At 44.9% G+C, this 16,020-nt stretch overlaps 1 protein-coding gene across 11 annotated transcripts in view; it reads left to right on the top strand.

Moving 5' to 3' along the window:
- Positions 1-16,020, top strand: part of sox5 (SRY-box transcription factor 5) — a 322,851-nt gene that overhangs the window by 255,482 nt on the left and 51,349 nt on the right. For all 11 annotated transcript variants that reach the window (XM_078553632.1, XM_078553638.1, XM_078553630.1 and 8 more), the window contains 2 exons: positions 160-340; positions 8,399-8,571. In XM_078553632.1, the coding sequence (XP_078409758.1) occupies positions 160-340; positions 8,399-8,571 (354 nt within the window). The remainder of the gene's footprint in view (positions 1-159; positions 341-8,398; positions 8,572-16,020) is intronic.

The raw sequence follows: 16,020 nt of genomic DNA, 5'->3' as shown, positions 1-16,020 counted from the left end.
ATGAGTATTTATGAAGAAGACTGCCAAATCCTCTTGTTTATTGGTTTTTGGAGCCATGAACCGCGGCATTTAATAAATACTTGCACTCTTTGCGATGAGCTCCGGCTGTTTCTGCCTTACTCACTGTGTGGGGTTTTATGTTTCTGTTGTTGTTTTAAGGACGAAGTGACACAGCCATTGAACCTCTCAGCCAAGCCGAAAACGCTCGACCCCACAAAATCGCCCGCATCGCCAACCTCCCCCCAGATTCCCTCCTTGAAAACGAGCACGGGACCCAGCCACCTCAAACCTGCCATGTCCGCCACATTGAGCGGCCTTCCCGGCCGAATGACTTCAATAGGTATGGCACCAGCCCAATCTGCCACCTCTTCTTTTGTTCTTTGTGCCAAATCTGAGTGAGTGATTGAGTGCGTGTGTATGTGTGTTTGTTTGTTTGTATGTGTGTGTCTTTTTTCCAACAGGACACTGTTTACCAGATGAATGAACTTATGAGTCAGATGTTCTACATGCCAAAAAGGATCCACTGTGCCGTGTTTGTAGGGATCTGTCTGACAGAGAAGTGACTTGTTTAGTGTTCGAATGGTAGCTGCATCCTATATATTCTCACCTCCCTCACTGCCTCCTCCTTCCCTTCCCTTCCCCTTGCTCCCTGTCATTTAGTGTACGAGTAGTAACCACCTCCTATACTGCCATTCCTCCCCTATTGCCACCCTCTCCTTCCCCCCCTCCTCCTTCCTTCCCCCCTCCTCCATTCCTTCCCCCCTCCTCCATTCCTTTCCTCCCCTGCTCCTGCCGTCCCCACCTGCCAGGGCTCCACATTGTGCCAGATTTAGATTCTGATAACAAGTTGCAGTCACAGCGCTGGACTGCATCAGCAAACCTGACAATAAGCTTGAAAAGCAGCAAGTCTCCACTCATAACGAACTTGCAATATACGGCCAAATTCCAGGGCGTGACTTTAATGAAGGCTGGACATGAAATAACATGTTGGGAGAAAATTCAGATCAATTCTTTTCTGATGATGTCACTGCAGCTGCTATTTCCTTTTATTCATTTTGTCGAACTGTTTCACATACCTGTAAAAACTTGCAGGGAAGCGTGCACGATAAAGGTGAAAGAATGTAGGTGCTTATTGTTCCATTGTAACTCTTTTTTACCTGCATGCTCAGAGTTTGGTAGAGGAATCACATTTTCAGAAAGAAAGGGTCACAGAGTAGATTACATCATTTATGTTTTAGTACCGGTTAAGATGTTGCTGATATTTTTACATGAAACATAAAATATTTAAAAAAGAAAGGAAGACCTTTCATTTACATAGCACCTTTCACAGCATTAGGACCCCCCCCCATAGAGAATGAAATACTTTTGAAGTGTAATTACTGTAGTGATGTAGGAAGTGCAGCAGCCAATTTGCACACAGTATGCTCCCACAAACAGCAATGACATAATGATCAGGTAATCTGTTTTAAATAATGTAGGTTGAGGGATAAATATTGGGCAGGATACTGGGGATAACTTTCCTGCACTTCTTCAAAAGAGTGCCATAGAACTTTCACATCCACCTGAACAAGCAGATGGACCTTGGTTTAACATCTCATCTGAACGATGGCACTTCCAACACTGCAGCACTGCAACACCGCACTGGAGTCTTAACCTTGACTTTTGTGCTCAACCACTGGAGTAGGTCTTAAACTTAGAACCTCAGGCAGAATCGTCCCAGATTTGCACTAAGTGCAGTAAGCGGCCGGGAAAAAGGACGTTTTACCCGCTGGCCGCAATGGCAGCTTTTCGCGTCGTATCGTCCCATTCCCGCCTCATTAATTACGCAGGCACAGGAAACACGGCATCTCACTGGTGGGCGGCCTCTGATTTGCCCACCATGCCATTACCTCGCCGCTTCCTCACGCAGGGCGCCATACTTAAACTGTAGCTGTGTGCACACTCCTCAATGCTTGCAGCCCAGGAGGGCACCGGTGAAGACGTGGCCCCAAAAGGCGAGAAGAGTGTAGTCCCCCGATTCAGTGACACATCACTGAGACGTCTTCTGGACACCGTGGAGGCCCACTACGATGTCCTCTACCTCCTCTCTGGCCGCAGGAGGCCCATTGCTCTTACCACTCCAGCTTGGGAGGTGATGGCCAAGTGGCCAATGTCAATACTGCACACAAGAGGTCAGATATCCAGTGCAGAAAAAGGATGAATGATCTCATCCATGCTGCCAGGGTAAGACAACCATCTCATCACTCTAAACTCACACACTCACAAGGCCATCACACATTCACTGGCATCTCAATCACTGCCAGCTCAAGGGACATCATCACTCACTCTCACATACCCTTACGTCTCCATCTGGCCTCATCTCCTCTGGAGACTGCCTCCTCAGCCCTCACCATCTTGAGGCCACTTGCACAGATCAACATGTCCACACACACCCTGGGATGCCCCTCTTCCCTAGTACAGCCCTCGTCCTGCAGTCTCTTCCTTTGCCTGAGGCCATTTCTCCGCCTTCCTCTAGCCCTGCAGCCGTTGAATAGCCGCCTCCACCTTATGGCTGGTCTGGTAGGTAGAGACTTGCCTGTGAGCCCCCCTAAAAGTGATGTGGTGCTGCCTATGAAGCCTGGCGCTGATGACCACGAGTGCTGCCCAAAGCAGGGTAGGCAAACAAACACCGAAGTCCCGGGTGCGTGTTGCTTATGTACAGTTGTGACATGCTGACATTCCCTAATGATCCAGCATGGGGGGGATGATTCCAGCAAGCAGGGCTTATAATGAGATGCAGATGTATTAAAACTATGTTCCCGCCGTGCAGCGGTAGGAAATGCGGCCCGCCATTGACAGGTGGAGCAAATGATCGCAAACTGGTTTCATGACAGTGTGAAGCCAATTTTTGGCCTTCCTGCCATATTGTCCGCTCATGCCCCACCATGATGCCCAATGCCAATGGAGCCTGAAAATTCCATCCCACATGATTCAGAAGCTGAGGTAAGAGCATTACTAACTGAGCTGTGGCTGACACTGAGAGCAGAGAGGGCATTGATTTAATAAGATATATTTCCACTCAGTAATGTTTATTATTTGCAATAATGAACTGAACATTTTTTGGGTGGAATCTTGTGGAGGCAGCGGGGGTATCGGCCACTGCTGGAGAGCTAGTGAGTCCCTTGTGTGACCTGTTTCTGAGCAGGCACTTAACAGACCAGTGGGGAACCTTCTCCCAAGACGGAAAAAGAAGCAGACTTTTTAAAGCACAGACCAAAGTAACTTGAACACACAGCCAAGATTGCTACTTAATTTGCATTACTGTACATTGCACATTCCAACGCCCATTGAGATGGAGACGGCATGTCTGCAAAAAACCCATCAAAGACAATTACCTCAGAGGAACGTGAATGAACTATTTTTCCTATTCCATTAGCACAATATTCAGATACTCACCTGAGTGGATACAAACCATCGGCCCTAATCACGTGAAAAATGGGACCCTGGCTAAGAGGGAGAATTTCCAGGCCTGACTTAACCAAGTTACAATTGGAATACATGATCATATTTGAAGTACTGGTCAGTTGGAGAGGGTGGTCACATGACAAACCAACACTTTGTTTATATTAAGCATGTTCTCTCAGCAGAACTGGGGCAAGCAACTCAGATTCCTGAGAGAGTTCCTCCCTCTCCCTTTCTCTCTCCAACCAACCTGCAAGCTTTTGGGCCCTGACTGCTATTGTTTGACTCTCTCTCCACGTGCAGCAGACAGAGATTTTAAAGAAAGAATCAGCTCCACAGCTGTGTCTCCAGAAGAACAGATAGATCACCTATCGCAGTTTTAAACCATCTCAATACTGAAGCAGAAGACCACCAAGTGAAAGCAGTAAGACTACTAGATTCAGCCTGAAGCCAGCCGAGTCACCAACCTACAGACTATGATTTCATTTTCACTTTTATGGACTTTAATGTGACCAACCTATCCTTCCCCATCCTGTAATCTGCGTGTGTGTATGTGTTTGTGTGTGTGTGTGCAGAAGTTGGTGTGTATTTTATTATTTTACTTAGATCAGTTTAAGTATAATAAAGCTAACCTCTTTCTTTGTTAAACTCAAGAAAACCTGTCCTATTGGCTTTTTTATGATTGTAAACAGTTAAGTGCTCATTGAAGTATATCCTTTCCAAACAAAAAAACCTGTTGCGGTCAAACAAGGAGAGGGGCCATTTGACCCTCCTCACCTGGTCACAGCAGAATTGTCAACCTGGATTACAGATTGATTCTGTGGAGTCGAATTTGAACCCACAACCTTCTGATTTACAGGCACACGTACTACCTACTGAGTCATGGCTGCTACTTGTCCAAAATAACTGTTGACCAATTGAATAAAAGGCTAATTCATCCTCCTGACTAAACTATGTTATGTGCAGAAGTATTGAACATGTTGTCCTGGGCTGCAATCATCTGCCCATATTATTATTGGTCCAGTAGGTTTGTGGGATGGGAGTGGGACAGGAAGATTGCTTGTTTTTCTTTTGATTCATAATTCATTTCTAAAGAATCTGTTTTCCTGCTAATTTTAGAATTAGATTCCCAATGGAAGAATGACTTCTTCTTGTATTTTGTGTCGTGGTTTCACAGAACCAGCTAGTGAGATATTTGTCTGTTCATTTGCTGGAGCTTGTTGAAACTTTGAAGGAGTTTGGGACCTCCACGATTGGCTCAGTTAGTTGTACTCTTGCCTCTGGGTTAGAAGGTTGTGGGTTCAAATCCCAGTTGAATGATTTGAGCCTGAAATCCAGGCTATCACTCACAGTGTAGTACTGTGGGAGGTATCAGCCACAGGGTTCTGCCTGATGTGCTGACAAATATTTATCCCTTAACCAACATCGCTACAAACAGAATACCTGGTTATTATCACATTGCTTTCTGTGGGATTTTGCTGTGTGCAAATTTGGCTGTATTTTTCTTTTAATTCATTCACAGAGTGTGGACATCAGTGGCAAGGTGGACATTTATTGCCCTTGAGAAGGTGATGGTGAGCTGCCTGCACCAATACAACTGAAAAATTTGCTAAGCCTCTTTAGAGGGCAGTTAAGAGTCAGCCACATTGCTGTGGGTCTGGAGTCACATAAGGACAGCAGATCAAGGTCATCAGGCAGAGTCAACATGGTTTTGTGAAAGGGAAATCATGTTTAACCAACTTATTATAGTTCTTTGAGGAAGTAACGTGCTGTGGATAAAGGGGAACCGGTGGATGTACTAAACTTGAATTTTCAGAAGATATTTGATAAAGTGCCATCTCAAAAGTTATTGCAGAAAAATAAAATCTCATGGTATAGGGGGTAACATATTGGCATGGATAGAAGGTTGGCTTGATAACAGGAAGCAGAGAGTAGGCATAAATGAGTCTTTTTCAGGTTGGCAAGATGTAATAAGTGGTGTGCCACAGGGATTAGTGCTGGACGTCAACTGTTTGCAATTTATATAAATAACTTGGATGAAGGGATTGACAAACTTGCTGATAACACAAAGATAGGTTGGAAAGTTAGCTGTGAAGAGGACATAGGCCAGGATCTTTAGGTCGGCGAGCGGGGGGTGGGGCCCGCTCGCCGATGCGTAAAATGACGCAGGATGATGTCGGGCGGAACTCCCAAAGTCACCCTGTGTTATTTTAATTTTCAGGTCGGCGGGGGCGCAGCCGAATCAGCTGTGCACCCGCTGACCTTTGAACGGCCTATTGAGGCCATTGAAAAAGTAATTGACTTAATTAATGGACCTGCCCGTCCAACCTTAAGGTTGGTGGGCAGGCTCGGAGCCCTGGCGGGCTTCAGAAAAAACATGAAACCTTATCCGCAGGCGGGATGAGGGTTTTTAAAACTTTACTAAAGATTAGAGTTAAAGTGATGGACATGTCCCAACTCATGTGACAGTATCACATGAGGGGACATATCAGGGAAATTTTGTTTCTGCTCCTTGACCATTTTTAAATTTGGCGCTGATCTCCCTGAGGCAGCACTTAGCCTCAGGGAGATGAGTGCGCTCTTCCACGCACATGCATGAAAGAGCGCACTCTCAGCTGAGGGATTCCCCTCCCCACCCCTCTCCTCGGATGTCACACTGGGCGGGCCTTAATTGGCCCGCCCACATAAAACCAGGGACGCCAATCTGAGGTGCGCCTACACGCGGCCGCTCCTGCATTTCCCCCCAACGGGGGGGAGAATTCTTCCCATAAGGAGGCTACAAAAAGATATAGATAGGTTAAGTGAGCGGGCAAAGATCTGGCAGATGGAGAAGAATGTGGGAAAATGTGAAATTGTCCATTTTGGCAGGAAGAATATAGGAGAAGCATATTATCAAAATGGTGAGAGATTGCAAAGCTCTGAGGTGCAGAGGGATCTGGATGTCCTCGTGCATGAATCACAAAAAGCTGTTATGCAAACAATTAGGAAAGCTAATAGAATGTTACCATTTATTGCGAGGGGAATTGAATACAAAAGTAGTGAGGTTATGCTTCAGTTGTACAGGGCACTGGTGAGACCACATCTGGGGTATTGTGTACAGTATTGGTCACCTTATTTAAGGAAGGATGTAAATGCATCAGAAACAGTTCAGAGAATGTTTACCAGACTAATGCCTGGTGGGTGGTCTTATGAGGAAAGGCTGGACAGACTAGGCTTGTATCCGCCAGAGTTTAGAAGAGTAAGAGATGACTTGATTGAAACATATAAGACCCTGAGGGGTCTTGACAGGGTGGATATGGAGACGTTGTTTCCTCTTGTGGAAGAATCTAGAGCTAGGGGTCACTAAAAATAAGGGGTTGCCCCATTTAAAACAGAGATGAGGAGACACTCTAAGGGTCATAGGTGTTTGGAACTCTCTTTCTGAAAAGATGGTGGAAGCAGAGCCTTTGAATGTTTTTAAGGCAGTGGTGCATAGATTCTTGGTAAGCAAGGGGGTGATAGGTTATCGGGGGTTGGTGGGATGCACATTTCCGGTTCCTATCAGATCAGCCATGAATGGCTGAGTGGCTTACTCCTGCTCCTGGTTCATATGTTCGTATTTCCTTCCCTAAAGGTCATTAATGAACCAGATGGGTTCTTACAAGAGTCCAGTAGTTTCATGGTCACCATTATTCTAGATTTAAGGAATTGAATTTATATTCCCCAATTGCTATGGTGGGATTTTAACTCACATCTCCAGATTATTAACCCAGATGTTTAACTCTGTATCTTTCAGGGGTTGTGGGCATTGCAAGGCCAGCATGTGTTGCCCATCCCTAATTGTCCTTGAACCAAATGGCTTGCTAGGCCATTGCAGAGGGCAGTGAAGAGTCAACCACATTGCTGTGGGTCTGGAGTCACACGTAGACTAGACAGTAGATTCTGTTCTCTAAAAGGTGTTAGTGAACCAGATGGGCATTTACAACAATTGATGATAGTTTGATGGTCACCATTACTGATACTAGCTTTTCAATTCCAGATTTTTCCTTTTATTAATTGAATTTGAATTCAATTCTAGCTGCCTGGGTTTTGAATTTATGTCCCCAGAGGATTAGCCTGGCCTCTGGGGACATAGGTTCTGGATTATTAGCCTAGTAGCATTACCACTACACCACCATCCTACATGACAACAATGACAACACTTTAAAAGTACTTGATTGGCTGTAAAGTGCCTTGGGACATACTGAGATTGAAAAGGGCTGAATATAAATGTAAGTTCTTTCTTTAATAACACCATCGGTTGAACTTTTAAATATTCATGTGACCATCGACTGCACTCATTGTGCACTTCCTATTAACATTCCCGAGCGGAAGACTACAAAATACCAAGTATCTAATGGAGTGCTAAGCTATATGGATCAGGATTTCTTCGCTGTTCTGCACTAGATTTCAGCTAGGAACTGTAATTGGCTTCAGTGCTCCTGGGCTAAAAGGAGAGGAGGAATTTGATCAGGTTCCCAACTCCCCATTGTTACCCAACAACATCTGCTGGAAAGTGATGAGATGTAGACATGAGGTCAATATAAGGACCATGGTTAACTGTGATGTACCTAATAGTTGAATAGCTGGTCAAAACCCAATGCCTGGGCCCACACACACCAAGAATGGATGAGGCACTGAATGTCAGCTGGTTGATAAGAAATTTGGGACTTTTAGGGAAGGAGAAAATTTAAGGTTTTTTCTTTAAAATAACTTATTGACCCTTCTCAACTTGTCTCTACTGTCCACAAAATGTGTTCATGTTTCTTAACTTGAAGAAATTTAGTGTTTCTTAAAAAAAAATAACTGTTTTGTCTTTCATGTATTGTAAAACTTTGAACGTTGAGCATAAAGCCCTTGCTGCTTCACTTCAACATGTCGAGTCGATTCCATGAACTTGCTAGCCTTTACTTAATCTTCCTTTCTCCTTTCTGTCCAGACATCCTCTCCTCCATTACATCCTCGGGCTATTTGAACGACCACGACGCCGTGGCTAAAGCGATTCAAGAAGCCCGGCAAATGAAGGAGCAGCTTCGGAGGGAACAGCAGGCGCTGGATGGGAAGGTCGCAGTCATCAACAGTCTGGGGCTAAACAACTGCAGGGTGGAAAAGGTCAGTTTGCATGCCTGGGCTCCCTAGTTGTGTGATTCATTTTTATCGGGACTCTTGCTCATTTTATTGCAGCTTGGCTGCCTTTAGAGAGACAACATGCCTTGCCTTTTATTGAGAGAGCCAGGCACAGTCCCTGTACTCACAACCCCTCCCCGTTCCATCTCATTTAATGAAATTTAGCATCTGATTTAGACGAAGGGGTACTATTTTTAGCACAGAGGCATCAGAAGCGACGGAGTTCAGAAAGGGACAGCATTAACTTTGTTTACTTATTTGCGGGAAGGCATAGCCTAATTTAGTTTGGAATTTCTAATTAAATTAGTTCACGCTTTGCACCAAGTAACAGCATTATCATTTACAGCACAGACAGGGGATTTTGTAAAGCATACAGCAGCCTATATTACATATTGTTGCTTTTATTTTTGCAACATTGGGACTTTTCTTTTAAGTAGTGTGTATTTTAAGCAGAGACAAACAAATATAATTCTCAATTAGTGTCACGCCATTCTAGAGCAGTCCTCTGTACTGATATCGCATATGAATGCAAGAAATGGCACATCAGTGACCTGTTCAAATAATTATTGACCTGTCACAGATTGGGATTTCAATAGTTTCCAGGCATTTTTTTAAGTGAAAGAATGGGAGGAAGCACAGAAAACACAGGATACAGTACACTACTGTGAGAGTTTTTAAAAAAATACATTCGTGGGATGTGGTTGTCGCTGGCTAGGCCAGCATTTATTGCCCATCCCTAAATGCCCTTGAGAAGGTGGTGGTGAGCTGCCTTCTGGAACCGCTGCAATCCAGTTTGGAGATGTGAAATTGAGGACTTGGCTTCAGAGAGTGGCGAAGCTTCTCGGAAACAATTTACATAAAAGAAAAGACAGACAAATCATCAATACTGCAAAAGCACCTAAGTACTGCATGTTGATTTTTAATGCATTCCCAGAATGTAGACATCACTGAAGAAGCCAGTATTTATTGCCCATCCCTAATTGCCCTTGACCAGGTGGTGGTGAGCTGCCTTCTTGAACTATTGTAAATACACCCACAATGCTGTTGGGTCAGGAATGCCAGGATTTTGCTCTGGCAACAATGAAGGAAAAGTGGTCGATGTGCAAGCTGGGGTGGTGTGTGGCTTGAAGGGAGACTTAGAGTGATAGTGAGGGTGTTCCTGCAATGCTGATATTTGTAGCAGTTTGTTACAGCTGTGTACCTTGCAAGCCGCTGCAGAGGGAGGGTAAGAGTTGGTGTGGAACTGGAGGCACACATAGGCCAGACCATGTTAGGAAAAAGGGCAGGATTTTACCATGGGTGTCGGGACCCCAATTTTGGGACTAAATGGCGGTCCAGAGCCTGCATTTCCTGGCTCAGCAATCATCCCAGAGGTTGTCTCCACTTGGCCACCTCCAGATCTGTTGTATAATTAAGGATGGCGGGCAGGAAGCAGATTCTGCTGCCACAATCAGAGGGCTGGCAGCTCTATAATCTTGGCAGCCCCACAAGGAGAGGCAAGGCTGCTGAGGCAGCTAGGAGACCAAAAATGTGCCTCGCTGAATCTCCCACTATCAAGATCCCGGGGTTACCATTGACCAGAACCTTAACTGGACTAGCCATATAGACAATCTGGCTTCAAGAGCAGGTCAGAGGCTAGGGTCCTGAAGTGACTAACTCCCCAAAGCCTGTCCACCATCTACAAGGCACAAGTCAGGAGTGTGAGGGAATACTCCCCACTTACCTGGATGAGTGCAGCTTAAACAACACTCAAGAAGCTCGACACCATCCAGAACAAAGCAGTCCACTTGATTGGCACCCCATCCACAAACGTTCACTCCCTCCACCACCTACGTACAGTGGATGCAGTGATGCACTGCAGGAACAGACACATGGGAGCATCACCACCTGCAAGTTCCCCTCCAAGTCACTCACCATCCTGATTTGGAACTATATCGCAGTTCCTTCACTGTCGCTGGGTCAAAATCCTGGAACTCCCTTCCTAACAGCACCGTGGGTGTACCTACACCACATGGACTGCAGTGGTTCAAGAAGGCAGCTCACCACCAGCTTCTCAAAGGCAATTAGGGATGGGCAATAAAAGTTGGCCCAGTCAGCAATGCCAACATCCTGTGAACGAATAAAAAAAAACTTCAGGACTGCATCAGGGAACTATTCTGAGACAGCATCCCACCATTTTCCCAGCCCCTTCCACACCCCTCCCCTTCCCCACAACCCTGCGGCTGGACAAATCCTGCACAAAGGATTTTCCTTCACTAAAAGATATCAGTGAACCAATGAGTCTTGCATTTTGTTGGTAAAATTACTTTCCTGATGCAGTTCTGCAAATTTGCAGCAAACTGAAGTTCTGTTGGACATGAGTAAGAACAAACTCTCTGACAGAGACAGTTGCTGCAAGATAATTGGGGCTCATTTTCATCTTTGCCCAATTCCATTCCATTGAAATTAGAGGAATTAAAATTGAGTGAGTTTGATACCAGTTGGGTGATGTGCTTCATTAGGTTTACTTCCACCTCAGCCACTGCAAGCTGTGAAGAGTCGAGTTATCCTAATGTACCTCAAGTCTTGTAATGTCCTTTTTTTTTTATTCATTCACGGGATGTGGGCTTCGTTGGCTGGGCCAGCATTTATTGCCCATCCCTAGCTGCCCTTGAGAAGGTGGTGGTGAGCTGCCTTCTTGAACCGCTGCAGTCCGTGGGATGTAGGTACACCCGCATCGCTGTTAGGGAGGGAGTTCCAGGATTTTGACCCAGTGACAGTGAAGAAACGGCGATATATTTCCAAATCAGGATGGTGAGTGGCTTGGAGGGGAACTTCCAGGCGGTGGTGTTCCCATGTGTCTGCTGCCCTTATCCTTCTAGATGGTAGTGGTCATGGGTTTGGAAGGTGCTGTCGAAGGAGGCTTGGTGAATTCCTGTAGTGCATCTCATAAATGGTTCATACTACTGCTACTATGCGTCGGTGGTGGAGGGAGTGAATGTTTGTGGATGTAGTGCCAATCAAGTGGGCTGCTTAGTCCTGAATGGTGTCAAGCTTCTTGAGTGATGTGGGAGCTGCACTCATCCAGACAAGTGGGGAATATTCCATCTCAATCCTGACTTGTGCCTTGTAGATGGTGGACAGACTTTGGGGAGTCAGGAGATGAGTTACTCATCACACGATTCCTAGCCTCTGACCTGCTCTTGTAGCCACAGTATTTATATGGCTAGTCCAGTTCAGTTTCTGGTCAATGGTAACGCCCAGGATGTTGATAGTGGGGGATTCGGTGATGGTAATGTCATTGAACACCAAGGGATGATGGGTGGATTCTCTCTTGTTGGAGATTGTCGTTGCCTGACTCTTGTGTGGTGTGAATGTTACTTGCTACTTGTCAACCCAAGCCAGGATATTGTCCAGGTCTTGCTGCATTTGGACATGGGCTGCTTCAGTATCTGAGGAGTCGTGAATGGTGCTGAACATTGCACAACCATCAGCGAACATCCCCACTTCTGACCTTATGATGAAAGGAAGGTCATTGATGAAGCAGCTGAAGATGGTTGGGCCGAGGACACTACCCTGAGGAACTCCTGCAGTGATGTCCTGGAGCTAAGATGACTGACCTCCAACAACCATAACCATCTTCCTTTGTGCTAGGTATGACTCCATACCTATAGGCAATATGTATGAGATAGTCCCAATTAAATCCAATAAAGAATTCAAGAGACGGTGAGAATTTGGATCTTGTTACTGCTTGTGTGGAACGTGGACCAGAGGGCCAAATGGTCAGGTTCTGTGCTTTACATTCTGTGTAATTTTACATAACTGCACAAAATCTAAATGTTAACAGCAAGTAATCTACTCAAAGGGATCTCTCCCTGTTATGGCAAAAGCAAAATATTGCAGATGCTGTAAATCTGAAATAAAAACAGAAAGTGCTGTACATACTCATACAGGTCTGGCAGCATCCGTCGAGAGAGAAACAGAGTTAACATTTCAGGTCGATGACCTTTCATCAGACCAATTCTGATGCTGCCAGACCTGCTGAGTATTTCCAACATTTTCTGTTTTTATTCCAGCTTATTCTGGGATAGATGACAATGAGAAGGGAATGGGGTGCTTCCTACTTTCTGACGGTCAGTACATGGGATCTCCCATAACAGCATAACTGAGTTTGAGATCTCACGGGGGAGCGTGTGATTCTGTGGGTACCAGCTCATGCCTCACTGAGCTCTGGCATCTCTTGTCACGTTTCTCAAATTTAAAGGAGAATTCTCTTTCTTTGATTTAAGAGGCCAGCAATCCTCACAAGCCTTGGGCAAACGACATCATGATCTTTTAATAAATTCAGCCCTTTTGATATATTTTACTTCTTTTTGCTGTGCTGACTCTTGCTGGGACACAGTTGCAGCAGCCCACATTAGTGCCCTGTCCAAGTAACCATATTTTACCTTTTTCTTCGCTGTGTTGTGAGGCATGTATTTTCCAAAAGTAATCAGTGGATAGTCATCATCAGCAAGAAATCAGGTTGATTTTTTCCCTATTCATGGTCTTACTGAGTCCAATTGTCTTCCCCCTAATGTTGCCATAATCAAAACTATTTTTCCATTTATTTCTGGGATGTGGGCATTGCTGACACAACCAGCATTTATTGTCCATCCATAGTTGCCCTTGAAAAGGTGGTGGGAAGCAATCTCCCCTTTGAGTGAGTGATTCATTTAAGTGCAGCTTATAGGGAATGTTAATGGGAAGCCTCCTTCTTGAACCACTGCAGTCTGAGTTGCCAATGGTTCGGGGGTCTATGAGTTCTCGTCAGCCCCAGTTCAGCTCATGTTTCATTTTTCCTTTGCTGTTTGGGAGTGTGCCAGGCAGTGCCCCCTGCCCTCCCGTCTGAAGTCAGAAACCAGGAACTCACCATGCAGCGTGCTAAAAAGCCAATCCCACATGATGATCCTCTGTGACACATTCATTTAGACCACCAACGTGTTGCAATATGCTACCAATATGGGCCATGTTGGCTGGGACAGGGTTAACCGGTGCAAAGGTTTTGGGTAGGATTAACTCTGTTAACAGTTATTAGAATGGTTAGCAGAGGTCCTGAGAGCTTTGAGGGAGGATTGAAGCACAGACAGAAGGATGCTGCAGCGTATTCTATTTTTAGAAGATTTAAAAAAGAAACCTTGGTCTCTGTGGACCTACAAGAAGGAAGTCTTCTCTTTAATCACAACATTAACCCTCCATTAGCGAGCAGTGCGCGTAATTGTTACAGGCAGCTCTTGTAATCAGAAAAAGGGTTTTAAGCTCTTGTCGCACCAGCTGTGGTAGAAAAGGGGGAATAAGAGATAGTGAGAGATGCTAATAAAAAGTGACTAAAATGTTCCTTCGAAGCTGTAGTAAATTGCAGTTATTTGTTAAGTATATTCAAGTCAGCTGTAGATACAGCAGTTGGCAAGTTCAGAGAGCATCTGTACTTGGTTTCTGTAAAGAAGAGGCAATGGGTGCATTCCCCTGTGCTACCAGCTGGGAGTCGTCAAATGACAACCAACAAAATACTTTTGGACAGGAAGCCTTCATTTGGAGTTTTATGTACTCGCGAACCAGACTCTGCGGTTTTGATTTGGAGCCCATTAAAATGTCTTTGATGGTATGGAAATTCATCTTCATGAAGTCTCCAGCTCGCATACGCTGTTAGTTGTAGTTACAGATCAGTCATTCAAAACTAATAGCAGTAATTGTCCTGACTGCTTGTATTGCAATACACTGCATTAAAATAATCCAACCCCTTAGTCTTGGCACTGTGAGTTAATCTTCTTTAATACAGATCAGCTGTTACTCTCCCACATGACTTCAGGCAGAGCCAGGCGACTATTCACAGTGTTTTGATTAAGTTACAAAAGTACAACCATCTGCCTTCACATCTTTCTCATTCAATCACTTCTCTGCTGCTCAGAGCTTGGTTTCTGTTGCGCTTATTTTCAAGATTGTCCTGAAAGTTTTGACGCAAGGAGTCAAACTTAATTAAGTGTGGCTGTTTAATGCAAGTCCACATTGTCACTTCCCTTACACAGTGCCTGCCACACAGAAGAATGGTTAGTGGAATGTGAGTTTGACTTCTTTTTTCAAATTCTTGATCTCTCAACCCTGTTCTTTGTGTGTGTGGAAGAACAGCAAGCTATTGGAGTCAGGGTGTTGTGGGCAGTAGGCACCTGTCTCATGACCAGGTGGCAATGGATAGAAGTTTCTGACTCATTATCTGGTCATGATCACATTGCTGTTTGTGGAACCTTGCTGTGTGCAAATTGGCTGGCACGTTTCCCAATAGAACAATAGTGACTACATTTCACTGGTTTAAAACACTTCGCGATGTCCTGAGGTTATGAAAGACATTCTATAATTGCAAATTAATTCGTTATCTTTCCTCATCACTGCTGAGAGCAAGTTCATAGTAAACTCAAGGCCTGTACACTAGGTGGAAAATAGCGCTGCAGTGGCACAATTCAGCTTTGGGTAGAACAAGTGCACATATAAACATCTCAAGTCATTTTATCCCATTTATGCCTTTGTTTCCTCCAGACTCAACTGTTCCAACATGCTCCTGGCTGGTCTCCCATATTTTGCCCTCTGAAAACTTGAGGTCATCCAAAACTCTGCTGCTCGTGTCTTAACTCGCAGCAAGTCCCCATCCCCTATCACCCCTGTGCTTGCTGATCTATGTTGGTTCCTGGTCAAACAACGTCTTGGTTTTAAAATTCTGATCCTTGTTTTCAAATCCCTCCATGACCTCACCCCCTCCCCATCTCTGTAATTTTCTCCTGCCCCACAACTCATCGAGATATCTGTGCTCCTTGATTCTGGCCTCTTACGCACCCACCATTTTAATCAGTCACCCATTGGTGGCCGTGCCTTCAGTTGCTTCGGCCCAAGCTCTCAAATTCCACCCCTACACTACACTGCTCCACTTCTCTACCCCACTTTCTGCCTTTACAACACTCCTTTAAAACCTTCCTCTTTGACCACCCTTTTGGTCATCAGATTCTCCTTGTGTGGCTCAGTGCTATACTTTGTTTTATAACACTTCTGTGAAGTGCCTTGGTGTTTCATTACATTAAAGGTGCGAAATAAATATAAGTTGTTGTTGTTGATCTGCATCATCTGCTGGATAATTATTCACAATAGTGTGGCCCAAACCTTCCCTCCCCTCCTCAACTCAGATATGGGAATATGGCAGGAAGCATTAGCACACATGGGGTAGGGCTGTCAGTATTTAGAACATCTGATTAATGCTCTTTATTTATCAAATCATCAATATAGTATAACACAATCCCATAAGTGCTCATGAAATTAGTACTGACTACAACTCCCATGCATTGGACTCATCAGGAGATCGCAAGCACTCATCTTGATTGCTTATGCTAACCCCAGTAAGACTAGCCCGAAGCCCCCAAGGAGGTCCACGAT

Source organism: Cetorhinus maximus, chromosome 12 (assembly GCF_964194155.1).
Source record: "Cetorhinus maximus chromosome 12, sCetMax3.hap1.1, whole genome shotgun sequence".
NCBI lineage: Eukaryota > Metazoa > Chordata > Chondrichthyes > Lamniformes > Cetorhinidae > Cetorhinus > Cetorhinus maximus.
The sequence above is the reverse complement of the archived record's forward strand: the minus strand, read 5'-3'. Positions and strand labels throughout refer to the sequence as shown.